The 13,188-nt window shown below is 38.7% G+C and overlaps 1 protein-coding gene across 2 annotated transcripts; it reads left to right on the top strand.

Moving 5' to 3' along the window:
* Positions 1-949: 949 nt before the first annotated feature.
* Positions 950-2,943, top strand: LOC115751270. 2 transcript variants are annotated; one of them, XM_048281381.1, is made up of 2 exons: positions 950-2,292; positions 2,718-2,943. In XM_048281381.1, exons 1-2 carry the CDS (start codon positions 1,055-1,057, stop codon positions 2,776-2,778), a joined length of 1,299 nt encoding a protein of 432 aa, XP_048137338.1. In that variant the 5' UTR covers positions 950-1,054; the 3' UTR covers positions 2,779-2,943. The 2 variants fall into 2 exon arrangements, with proteins under 2 accessions (XP_048137338.1, XP_030544941.1); XM_030689081.2 differs by lacking the exon at positions 2,718-2,943 and adding an exon at positions 2,481-2,543 and having other exon boundaries at positions 951-2,292.
* The last annotated feature ends 10,245 nt before the right edge of the window (positions 2,944-13,188 follow it).

Genomic DNA, 13,188 nt, shown 5'->3' with positions numbered 1-13,188 from the left:
CAAACTCGCCTGTGTTTCTCGAAAATGCCCTCCGCGATGGAGTTGCGGGGTGGCATTCGGACTTCAGCTACTTTTGTCATTTTGTTGACTAACCAAGTTACCTAAATAAGTGTCGCTTAAAAGACCCTCGGCAAAAAAAAAAAATGACCCGGGCAAGGCCGAGGGTCTTTTCGTAAATGCAAGTGGGCAGCAGCCGTGAGTAATTAATTAGAAATTACCCACAAGCTGAAGGACCATTCCATGCAAATCCAATGGAAGACTGATGAAGTCGATGCACACGTCACTTTTCTTGGAGGAGAGGCAATGGGATGCGATATGGATTTTGGAAAAGTCAAACGATTATAAATTCGTGCATTGAATGGAAGGGCGTTATTGTTTATGCCCACCGAAAGAGGGCGTCGTGGGGGGTGAATTTGATTAATTTATTGAGGAGGGTGATTCCGAAACTTACCCATATAAATGTACATTAGCGATTAATCTCGTTAAAGAACATTTTCAGTCGATCAGGGATGTCCCGAATAAAATTGCGAAATTATCGATCATGCGCATGCATTTTATCACAAAATGAACTTGGGAACCTTCCCAACCGATACAATGTATGAGCGCATCGGAAAATCCAGATCATGGATGAAATTATTTTGTATAATTTATTCCTTTTTTTTTTTCTTCCTTACACGATGAAAGTCAAACCCCGAATATTCATTTCTGGCTGCAATGAATATTTGCCAAACTATGGAGGGGCCCAAAAGGAAGAAAGAGAAAAAAAACACCACCAAGTGGCGCGAGGGGCATTCTGGGAATTCCACCAATAAACAAATGGGAGGCATCTCGCACGGACACTGAACTCGAGAGGAGGGAGTGGCATACGGCCGTAATAAAGGCTCGATCTGGAGGTCATTGTGTTACGCCTCCCCAGCTTCACTCTTATTTTTTCGCTTTCCCCCACGCAAACGCTCTGCACCATTTTCAGAAACCTCCCATCGTCGTCGTCATAACCATCAGTTAGAGAGACAGAGAGCGAAGAGAGAGAGACAGAGAGACAGAGAGACAGAGGATGAAACTGGAAACCGAAGCCCGCAAAGACCCGGGCCGGAACCCGGATCCGAAGCCGCAACCTGAGCTCGACAATGTCGACGACGACCGCCGCGAAGAAGCCCAGCAGCTCTTCTTCTTCGACGACGGCGACGATAGCAACTGCTCGACCCCTTTCGTCAGCGCCCCGTCCAGCCCCGGCCGGAGCTCCGGGCCCGTCGCCGGCTACTTCTACAGCGCGCCGGCGAGCCCCATGCACTTCGTGCTATCTGCGTCGGCGATGCTGGCGCAGCCCCGCGCCTCCGAGAGCTCCGTGTCGTTCGAGTTCGAGTTCTCGTCCCGGTTCGGGTCGTCCGGGTCGAGCCATCCCAGGCCGATGAGCTCGGCGGACGAGCTGTTCCTGAACGGCCAGATCCGGCCCATGAAGCTCTCGACCCACCTGGAGAGGCCTCAGGTCCTCGCCCCATTGCTGGATCTGGACGACGAAGAGCAAGAACGAGAAGAGAGTCAAAATGGCGGGGATTTCAGAGGCAGAGATCTGAGGCTGAGGGACAAGTCGGTCCGCAGGCGGACGAGGTCCATGTCGCCTCTCAGGAACATTCCATTCGAGTGGAACGAGGAAGAGGAAGACAGCAGTGGCAGAGGAAGTAAGTTTGGCGGCAAATCAGGGGAGAAAGCGGGAAATCTCGACGAAGAGCGAGGTGATGCTTCAAAGGTGGAGTCTTTGTCGTCCGAAACGACACCGTCAGTCTCAGCTTCGTCTTCGAGGTCGTCTTCGGCTGGTCGGAGCTCGAAGAGGTGGGTGTTCCTGAAAGATTTTCTGAGAAGCAAAAGCGAAGGGAGTAGCAACAACAAGTTCTGGAACACGCTCTCGTTCTCACCAGTCAAAGAGAAGCGAGACAAAGAGAGACCCGCCAACTCTGCCTCATCTTCAACCTCGAAACAGAGCAAAGTTCCAAGCTTGTCTTCAGCATTTGGGGTTGCTGGAAATTTTCTCGACACCGAGAAAATCAAGAAAGGTGGTTCCGGGAAAAAATCAGGTGGGAAGAGGCCGGTGAACGGGTCGTCAGCTGGGAAGAGGAGGGTCCCACCATCGCCACACGAGCTGCATTACACAGCCAACAGGGCCCAGAGTGAAGAGATGAGGAAGAAGACATTCTTGCCCTACAGGCAAGGCCTGCTTGGTTGCTTAGGGTTTAGCTCAAAGGGTTATGGTGCCATGAATGGATTTGCTAGAGCTCTGAACCCTGTTTCTTCCAGGTAAAAAAAGAGGAACAAAAAAGAGATTCTGCTGTTAGGTTTCTAATAATAAACTGTATAGATCTGGGCTTTTGCCTTTTTACCTTGGCTCCTTTTGTTTAGCTTCTTTTGGATCATAGATTTGATGGGTCATTAGTGTACTTATGGTGACCATCTCTGTTGATGAGCCTTCTCTTCCTGTTTACTAGAGAAGAAGATATGCGTCAGATTATTATTTGAGGTTTATATTCTATATAATGATGAGTTCTGTACCCAGTTTACATTGCATTAACTGGTGAATCGAGGGTAAAATTCCTCTCTGTACTTCCTCATGGATCCACAACTTTTTTCACTGTTCTTTTTCATGGTTTTCAGTTCATTTTTCATGCTGATCCATAATGGTCTGAGTGAAACAGTCTCTGTTTTATGTGCAAATCATTAAAAAGATCACATGGACATGATCACATGGCTTTTCAGTGCCCAAGGGGAAGGCACATGAATATCTGATGTTAGGTGTTAGGAGGGGAGGTCCCATGGGGCATGGAGGACCCCAGAATTTGCACAAGGATGCTGCTGCACACCAACCTGCAATTCGCAAAAGGAGGACTTTTATGGAGATTTTTGGTTTTATTCACATGGCCCCATGTTCATGATGCTGGTGCTGGCGTTAAATAAATGGTTGTTGAACGTAGCCTCCAGAAAAGATGTTTCTATTTTCAAATATTCTCGAAACACTTTGAAGAAAGGAATGCTTATGGTAAAAAAATATTTCCAAAGTATTTCGAGAATGCTTTTGAGAAATAGAAATTCGGACCAAAAAAAAAAAAGAAACAGAAATATTTTTAGAGCAAAAATAAAAAATAAAAAAAAAGTTCTGTATTCTTGAAATATTTTTTAGAAATGAATTTGGAACATTTTTTAAAAACAATTGGGAATAATTTTGTTTTTGAACACACTTTCTTCTTTTTTGTTTTTGCACGATGTTGATACTTAAATTTTGATTATTTTATTTTAAAAAATTAATTAAAAATATCAAAATAATTCATAAAATTATAAAATTAACTTTGAAAGTTTTGGTCTAGCCTTAAAATCTAATTTTGAATAAAAAAATATTTTTTATAATTTTGGACATTTTTTAGATTTATTTTAATTATAAAAATAGCCGAAAATCAGGAAAAATAGTAATCATGGTAAGAAGAATGCACAAAAATAATTCATATTTTTATTTTAATTTCCTTTTCATTTCGACCTCTTAAAATTTTAAAAATTCAGTTTGGGATGACATGTTTTTTTATTGAACACAATCCCAAATTGATTAAAAAGTTTTATTTTAAATCATTTTAGCCAAAATTTTTTACTTTTAAAGCCATGACATGAGACTTTGATATTCTGCATCTCATTTCAGTCATCATGTTTTGAAAAATTGCATAGTTTGACTAAAATGACCTAAATGCATAAATATTTTTCATTTTAGTCATTAGTTTCACTCAAAGTGTAATTAATGATTTTTTAAGAGTTTCTATTTAAAGGTGATCATATTTTTAACTATTTGAGAACATTTACGTGTAACTCATAAATGTAATTTTTCCTATCTATATAAAACATATTTGATATTCTCGTCATCCAATTTCAATTCGTCTTCTCTTTCATTTTTTTTTTAATAGTCGACCTCATTCATGTTGTAATTTGATAAATTGTGCATAAATTACTTATACATATATTGGTCTAATTTGATTTAGTAAATTAAAAAAAATGAGATTTAACTTGATTTAGTAAGTTAAAAAGATAAAGACGTCTTAATTTTAATAAACATAATTTCCTTATTTAATGAAAAAATGAGGAATAAATTTTTTACAGTTACTAAATGCGTTTCTTTTTATTTATTTATTTCGAGAATAGAAACTTTATGCAATTACCAAATGCGTTTTTGTTCTTTTTTTAATTTCAGGAACAGAATTTTTTTGTAGCTACTAAATGAGTTTCTATTTCAAAAAATTATTGTTAGAAATAGAAATAAAAAATAATATTTTTATTTTAAAAATTGTTTCGAAAATAGAAACGTTACGTAACCTAAAAATCTTGTTATGGAAGGACAAAAAGAAGGAAGATGATGAAATGACTGATAGGTCCACACATCACCAGCTGGCTTTTTTGAAAGGTAACGAAGGTGTTTTGGGGGGTTATTTTAGGGCAGATACTTGGATTTTTTTTTTTAGAAGGAAGAGAATCCACGATCTAAATAGAGTTGGTTTAGCCATACATCTTTGATCTTTAATCTAAGTCTTGGGTCACGATCTGTCCCCTGGACATGACGTTGACAGAGAGAGAAGTTGATAGTACACGTGAGATAAAGAAGTTGAAAATGAGACCTTTGTAGGTTCCATCGTTTGTTTTGAGCTCTTTTTGGCTGTTTCTCTCTTTGGGCTTTCGCTCAATTCTCTCTTTGGCAGTAAGAAAAGGAGGAAAGAAAAAAAGTAGCAGACATATCGAGAGATAGAGAGAGAGAGAGAGAGAGAGTCCTTTCCACCTTTCTTTTGATGACCTCCTTTTTCTCTCCTTTCGAACACTCTTGTTTTTTTTTGTTGTGGATTGTTTTGGTTGATGCCATAACCTCCCACCCCATTTGGGAACACCTTGACCTGCGTTGTTGAAATAGAAATCATCATCTTTGTTCCCAGTTAAGCACTGAGCCCACGATAGAAAAGCCAACAGTCTTTTCACTAAACCTGTAGGAAGGACTTTGTTGGCGAGAGACACTCATTAAACCAAGTGATTATCTTGTAATCGATTGTTCTCGTGTTATGCATTTTAAATCGTGTCTTGTTAATAGTTGTCCTGTGGATTTTTGTTGGGAAGCAATTTAAAGTAAGTTTGCAATTTCTCTCCCGCTGTTTTTCACACCAATGTAAGAATGTAATCGAGCTGAGTTGAATCGATACACAATCAAGCTCGAGGTCGACTTGACTTGCATGTTTGGTGCTCAAAATCCAGCTCCAGCTCAATCTAGTACTAAGTTTGATGTTTGAGCTCGTTTTGATTAGAAAATCAATGTATTTGAGTTCGACTCAATTACATTTAACTTGTGCATACAACTCGAGCTTGAGCGCAGGCTTTATAAGCCTGAAATTTATGCTTCTAAGTACTTTGTGCTATTTTTAGAATTATTATATATGTTCTAGAAAATAATGAAAACTCGATCAGACTCAATGAGGCTCGCAAGCCTTGTTAGCCGATTGTTGACAAACTCAAGTTTGACTCAATGAAACACTCGAATAGTTCGAACTCGAGCTCGACTCAAAGTTAAGCAAGCCGATCTTAAGTACTTAGCGAACCGAGCCGAGCCTAGGCTACTATCGATAGCTTGACTCGATTTTAACCCTAAGTTAACACTTTGAAAATTGTAGTATTCTATATTGAGTATGTTTAATAAGTGTTTTGGAGAACTCCTTAACAAGATCCTTTGAAGAAAAATTTTATTTTAGCAAATGTCTCGAAAAAACTCCCTAACATGACTTTTCTAGGGGAAGTCAAGTGCTATTTTATTTTTAAGAGCAAAATTTTGAAACCATTCAAAAGGAGAAGTCTGACGTACTATTTCATACCGTGTGATGAGTGTGGCACAAAATCAACATGAACAATTGATGTTGTGGAGTGTAAATCATGAAGATTTAAATTGATCTTCAAAATATATGTACCGTATAATCATCAAAATAGATATTTTTTTCGGGTGTTGATGTCGAAATACTTTGTATTATAGCTTTGGCGAAATGTATTTATCTTAGGGTGAGTTATATTAGGAAATGGCCGCTCAAGGGATCATAATATGACTCTTGCATAAAATTAGGTCTTCTATCAATGATTGGCAGACTTAATCACAACTCTTTCAAAACATAGATCGGCCTATAAGTTTTTAATCATCACATAAGATCTCCATTATTAACTCTCTATAATCAATGTTGTTCAGTGAGTAAACCTACTAAACGAAAGTCATTTTTTTTTTGGTCGGATAAAACGAAAGTCATTTGAATACCCTAATTTCATTCCAAAAATTACAATAGTTACACATTTCTTCTTACTTTTACCCCCCCACAAAGGAAAGTCTTTTGTGGGTCATCGGTTTCCCTACCAGGTACAAGTACCAGAAAAGATGGAAATTATTATTATCAGCTGCAAGCCATATGCAACATGTCAGAAGCCCATCAGTTGGGTATAAGCTTGGTGAAAGGTCTTTTGAATTCTAGCCTGAGACTGGGCAAAGAAATCGCAGCCAAGATCACATCAACCATCAGGGTCCCCACCCTACAGACATGAATTATTGTTCATGGGGGCTTGAGTCCAAAACCTACACCAACCGGGTCGGGATGATGATGATGAGCCTTCTCTGTTCAGAGAGGCCAATCTGGGGATTCCACACAAACGGATGTACTGTTCCAATGTTCAGTCAAGATCTACCTAGGATTGATACTGTTCTGAGAGAGAGAGAGAGAGAGAGAGAGAGGGAGGCGAGATAACTGTTCAACCTGTGCTCGCAGATTGTCTTTGAGGCTTTGGAAAGAATCTGGTTTTTCTGAGAGTGTGCTTTGACAGCAAGAGGAAGCACGGGAGACGCAATGCGCAGAGAATGACTTGAGTTTACTGTTGGAGGTATGGATGGGGAGAGGAGATGAACTCAATGTTTTTTTTTTTTGGCACGTCAAGTAGTGAGTTTCTTGCTTTTCTTTATAAATTTCGTGATGAGATCGATCAGTTTTTGACCTGGGTCTTCTACCATGGCCAAACATGTCAAATCTAGACTGGTCAATTACGTTATAAATTTATTTCTTAACTCATATTTGATGGATTGAGTTGTTATATGCGTTAATTGTATTAAATAAATGAGTCATAAATAGGTATAGAATGATGAAACCTAAAATAATGTGTGTGTTAAATGAGTTCACTAATTTGCGTGATTTCGATTTACTCATACTCACTCTCTCTTGCTGTCATTCAATCTCGCACTCACTCGCTCTATACTTTCACCTTAAATTGGGTATGAATTCTTGTAGATTGTAACACATGGGTCGAGTTGGGATCGAATCGAGTTAGATATAAGTCACTAGATTTGTATTAAATGAAAATAAATCAAAATGAGTTAAGCAAGTCAATTTGGATTTGAATAAGATGCAAACTTACTTATTAGACATATCTAGTCAAGCCTATTTTCAATAGTTAATGATGTGGACCCCCAAAATTAGTATAAATATAAACTAAAATGATAATGATTCCGATGATTTACATAAAGCATATTGACTGAAACCGGCCTTTTTTGTCTCATCCAAACAACGTTTTCACTTGTCCTGGGAGGAAAACAAAGGTTCCTGTCGACGCAGGGACTACAGACTGGTTTCACTTTTTTTGCCCTTTTTTCCTCCTTGGATTGAGGGGATTCTTTTTCAGGCTTTGGCTATTCGCGACCATCTTTTCATGTCATCATCCAAATCAAATTCCAATAAACGTTTGCTAATTAATCTCCCCATTAGAACCTTTGTAGAGCAACTTGCCTTATCCCGACGAATGCTTATTTAATTAATCTTAGCCGTTGGATTAAATGGATTCCACGCGTAGCCTAATCGAATAGGTGGCTCCGATTGATTAATCGGGTTCCTATGTGCTCGGAGCTAGACGTGGCCGGTTCTGATTCGGAACCGCCGGTTCCTAGGCCCAACGGCTCTTTTTTCCTGAGCCTCCTCCTCCCCTTCTTTTAAAAAAAAAAAAAAAATCGCAACCATGGGTCCGATCAACGGACCAGTTCAGGGTTGGTTCCATTTTGGCCATGTCTACTCGGAGTTGCCGGCGGTTCCAAAAAAGTTCCGACAATTATGGAACCGTGGGCCCGGTTAACGGGCCTGTTCCGGGCCCCAATTCCATTTTGACCATGTCTACTCGGAGCGGCCTGTGATTTAATCCTCTCCTGTTGAAAGGATGAAATGGGTTGTCCCACCCGACATGCTAGGTGTCTTCGCTTTGCAAAGTCAAATTTTTTTGGTATTTGATGCAACGCCGGGGTGTGGAAAATTGCACCTAAGTGCGAAGAAAACCGAGGAAAGTAGAGAGGTTTTCAAAAAGAAGAGAAGAGTACCAACGTCTTTTCAGAAAATTGGAGAGGGGGGAAGGACAAATGTGGAGGGAGGAACCAATAGTAAATCGACATATCAATGATGTGTAAAAGTAGTATGCACTGTTTTCTTTGGAAATATGACGATAAATAAGGATTCATATGTCTCGCGAAAAATAAAATAATAGTATCACAAATTTTATGAAAATTTGTAGAAAAAATTTCAAATAAAGACTCGAAGTGCTATTATTTTCTCAAATAAAGACTTGAAATAGTCAATATTTCAAATAAGATCATGAAGTGGTCATGACTGTTTTGAATAAAAGATCGACCTTATCGGTCCGCCGACCGGACAAATATTACGGGCGATCAAGGGCATTTCAGTCAAAATACAAATTTAATTTAACTATTAAGAAATAAAAAAGTAAAACGTAAAATACAAAAAAGGAAATACAGGCGCATGCGTTTCTTTATTTTTTTTAGTTTTTCTTTTAATTTTTGAAAAATGAAAAAATAAAGAAAAAAGAGAAAAAAATGTTAAATGACGAAATTGTCTCTAACCAAAAAGTGAGAGGCCTTTTCTTGAGACCGATATGACAATTTCAGTCTCTTATTTGAAACAATAAAGTCCATGTTTGAAACAATGATGGTTCTTCGTGCCTTATTTTAAACAATGATGGCACGTCAAAATTTTTATTTAAGAAAATAAGGGTGCTTCGAGCCCTTAATTGAAAACTTCCCAAATTCTTATTTAAGGAGCACAATTCAATTGTCCTTTTTGTTTGGTTTGGTTGCCTTTCAAATGAATATGCGTTCACTTTTTGATATTTGTTATAAAAAGACTAACATTTATTTCTCGTAGTTACGTCGCATTATTAACTCGAAATCGGATTTATGTACCAATAGCCATTTGATAGCGTCCAAGTGCAAGGTCAAGGTACTTGTTAAATTGGATAATCTCGAAATCATCCAAGAATTTCCATTTTTTTTTGTTTTGACTAAATTAGTACAATTATAATCAATTTAAAATTTTTTTAGTAATTTTGTCCGATATTATGATTGCCGTGGGGCCTTGGAGTTGGACAAGGCAGTGCGTGAAATCTTGACCTTGAGTATTATTGCCGTCAACGCTTTTTTATTTCTCGATGCCCTCTTTTCCACACCTCTATTTTGCTTTTTCCTTTGGCGTATCTTGTCTGTTCTGCATGGGATGGTGATCATTTTGATCAAGAGCATCGTCAAATGTCCGAGTTTTATCCCGCGTCGCTGATTTAGGTTATACCCGCACAGTCTTTCCACCTGAAAAGTTTAAACTTTTAAATTGAATTTCAAAATATAATTTCCGAGACGGGTACCCCAAAACATTATGCTTTCGTTCTTTTCTCATTCCTTGCGAATTTACGTGCTTACCATCAAGTAAAGAAACTTCCAAAGTTTAAATCAAAAAATTCTTGTCCTGGATTATCATGTCGCAAGACATGACAAAGGCCTATTAGTAATTAGCTGGCGGACACATAATATTACTTCGATTTTTATTTTTTTATTCTTTTTTGGGGACGAACTCCGATTTGTCGTTAAAATTGTGGCAAATGACGTGAATTTATAAAGTTAAGAGGGCTTTTAACCACAATCATCATCATCATCATGGAATCACATACAACCACAACCACAACGAGAATCGTCGAATCCAAACCCTAATCCTACCACTTATTACTCCATCCTCATAGAACTCGTCACTTGCAAAGCGAAGCACCCGCATCCAGCTTGGGCCTTGACTTCCCCTCCCGCGTTGCCGGCGGCCTCGTCTTCGACCTTAGCAGGTTCCACCGCCTTTGCGGCGGCAGCATTTGCGTCGGTCTTGACAGCCCTTTCCTCGGCGCTCGGTTCAGGCTTTGGGGGGATCCCGCATTTGTGGCCTGAGCAGCAGCTTCTCCTCTCCATCTTTCTTCCCTCTCGTTTCTTGATTTCTCTGAGAGTTGTATGTTATGGTGTGATTTTGGAGGGCGCAAAATGAGAACGTTGCCTCTTATGTAATATCTAGAACAGCGGACGCAAAACCGGCAATGTCCGAAGCAACACGTGAGCTGTTCTACCAAACACAAAAGGGAAGAAGCATAATGCACTCGTGTCGATATTCTGCCCATTTCTAGAAATTCTGGTGAATTCCAGAGCTAGTGTATGGCAATTTAACGTGAAAATTCATGATCCGGCATTCACCTTGTTTTGTTTCCAAAAAGCTGTTCAACCTCGTACACAAGGAAACAACCCCGTGGTTCTCTCCCCTCTTTGTACATTGCAGAGGCCCATGGGCCTAATGGGCCGGCCCATGTTTGCCCGATTTTACAATTTTCCTTCACGTTATACTTCCAAACGCGCTTGCTATCTAAAATCGATCGCCAATTTCATCGATTTCTTTTCTCCTTACAAAGATTTAGTTGCGTTATAACTATCACAACGGGGAACAACAACACCACCACCCGTGTCCCGTCAGGCCAACGTAATTCGGACTTTGCCTTACAATTGCGGTGGGACTTGTTTACTGAGTACCGGGACGACGTCTGCGTGCTGTTGCATCGATGTTTTAATGGTTTATTTCACAATCAAACGATTGAAGAACTTCTTTTTTTAAAAAATAAAGAATTCCAACGTCAATATTGATACGCGACACGACATGCCGATATGCAATTTCTCAAAAAATAGAAAATTTCGACATGTTAGGACACGTTGTACATTAAATGTATATTTTTGTATATACATGATAAATTATCATGTACATATAAAAATATCGGTGATGAGTTTCTTCTTCTTCTTTAAGGATTCACGATTACTTTTTTTTTTTTTGGCTGGCTGGGATATTAATGTTGGGGTGGTTGGAAAAATAACTTGAGTATATATCTTTTTGATAAATCTATATTTTTACACCTAATTTATTAAAAAATGTTTAAAATTGACCCCGTGTGTGTCGAAATGGCATGTCGGGATGTTGAACTCGAATGTTGCTAGCGTGTATGGAGCACTGACCACGTATCAATCGCATATCAAAAAGTGTCGGGAGAGTGTCGGACACAACACGAAAGTCCCCGGAGAGTGTCGGTGCTTCTTAAGCTGAGAATGTTGGGTTGCATTAGAATGTGCTGTGATCAATGGAGTTTTCTATGGAGTGTTGTGTTGAGCACACATATTGAAGTTGTAAACTTATATGTTGTAGTCTCTTTTTGTAATGCGAACATTATAGTTCGATTAAATTTAAGTGTTTAAAAATGACTTGTTCATGATCAATGACTTCCTTTCGTTTATGATAAGTAACAGATACTTCACATAGTTCACATCTGCAGTGTTTTTTTGATTTGGATTGAATAGAACCTGTGCTTTAGCGATGGTTGTGGAATAAAATGCACAATACTGCATGACTGAGAAATTCATTTTCAAGTGCTAGGCTGCTTTTTGAAGACCTAAGATAATATTATTTGCAAGAGGAAAAGGTATGTAGAAAAAATATAGCACATGCTGGCACACCAGCCATCTTCACTTGCCAAACTATTGCTCTAAATAATAGAACAGTTCTATGTTCTGCTACATGATTCTCATACAGAATAGATACGTCTTATACAATACCAAAAGTACGTGTATATAAGTGTATTTAGCAAGCATGCCCCTTTTACACAGAATCATTGAAAAGGGAAAATCAAAATCCTCTCACTAGGAGTTGAGTGACTTAGAGGTAAACTTTCAAGTCTCTTCCCTTGCTCCAGAAAGGCGAAAGTGCAAAAACGATTGTGGTGCTATAAAATTTTAAATGAAACGTAAGCAAGTTACTCGGAAAAGAACATTATTATGCAATAGGAAAACTGACCTTCCTAGAACAAATCACTTGTACTAAAGTTACCCCTGTGAGAATGATCCTGCTAAAAACTGGTAAATAAAACATCAAATTCTTTAGTGTCTTGCGTGCTGTGCAAATGTTTATTTCATCAGGGTTACAAAGAGCAGAGAAAATTGGCATATAAATATAGTCACACGTGTATGTTTTTACTTTCAAAGCCATTAGGAGATGCTTTTTCTTCGCTTTGCAAGCCATATGTAATACAATTGAAGTGCATAACAATGAAATGTGCCTAGGAAGGTTCATGTAGTTACTTTAAGAGATTCTTGGCAAAAGAGACTTTTTAAAGAATCATTTAGAACAAAGCTACTCATCTCCCAACAAAAGCCAACAGTCCCAATTGCAGATGCACATTTACCTTTCACAGCTTCAACTATTTACTTTGCATCTTCATATCCTTTATCATGCCAAAAAACAAAAACAGGACCCACCCCATGCAGACTTATTTGTTTGATGGAAAAGAGAAACATCTGAAACATCCCAAAGAGTTGTTGGCTCAAAAAGTTGCTCGTCTTCGACCACTTTCATGTTTAGTTATTCACATCCTCCTCTTTACCTACAGTTGAATTGAAAAAATAAATTATCAGTCAAAACAAAGTCAAGCACAATAATACTTTCATGACAAAGGATTGCATCTTCTCTCTTTCCATAGATGATATTAAGCTGTCCATGTTGCTAAAAACTGATGCAAGCAGTTCAACTGTCTCAATTTGAGGTGTTGGGGCCACTAGAGTGCTTTCTACCTCATTTTGTGAGCATGAGGAGGATACAAAAGTTGCTATGGCTGATGATGTTGCCATTATTATTGTTGCTGATGCAACTGATGGGCTTGTAACAATACATGTTACGGCCTAACCCACCACATATCTCACAAGTGATTGTGGTATTTTGTCTCTTCAACTTGGTTCCCATGAGCTATTGCACAACTTTCTTCTTCCTC

Source organism: Rhodamnia argentea, chromosome 6 (assembly GCF_020921035.1).
Source record: "Rhodamnia argentea isolate NSW1041297 chromosome 6, ASM2092103v1, whole genome shotgun sequence".
NCBI lineage: Eukaryota > Viridiplantae > Streptophyta > Magnoliopsida > Myrtales > Myrtaceae > Rhodamnia > Rhodamnia argentea.
This window is presented reverse-complemented; position numbering and strand designations above follow the sequence as displayed.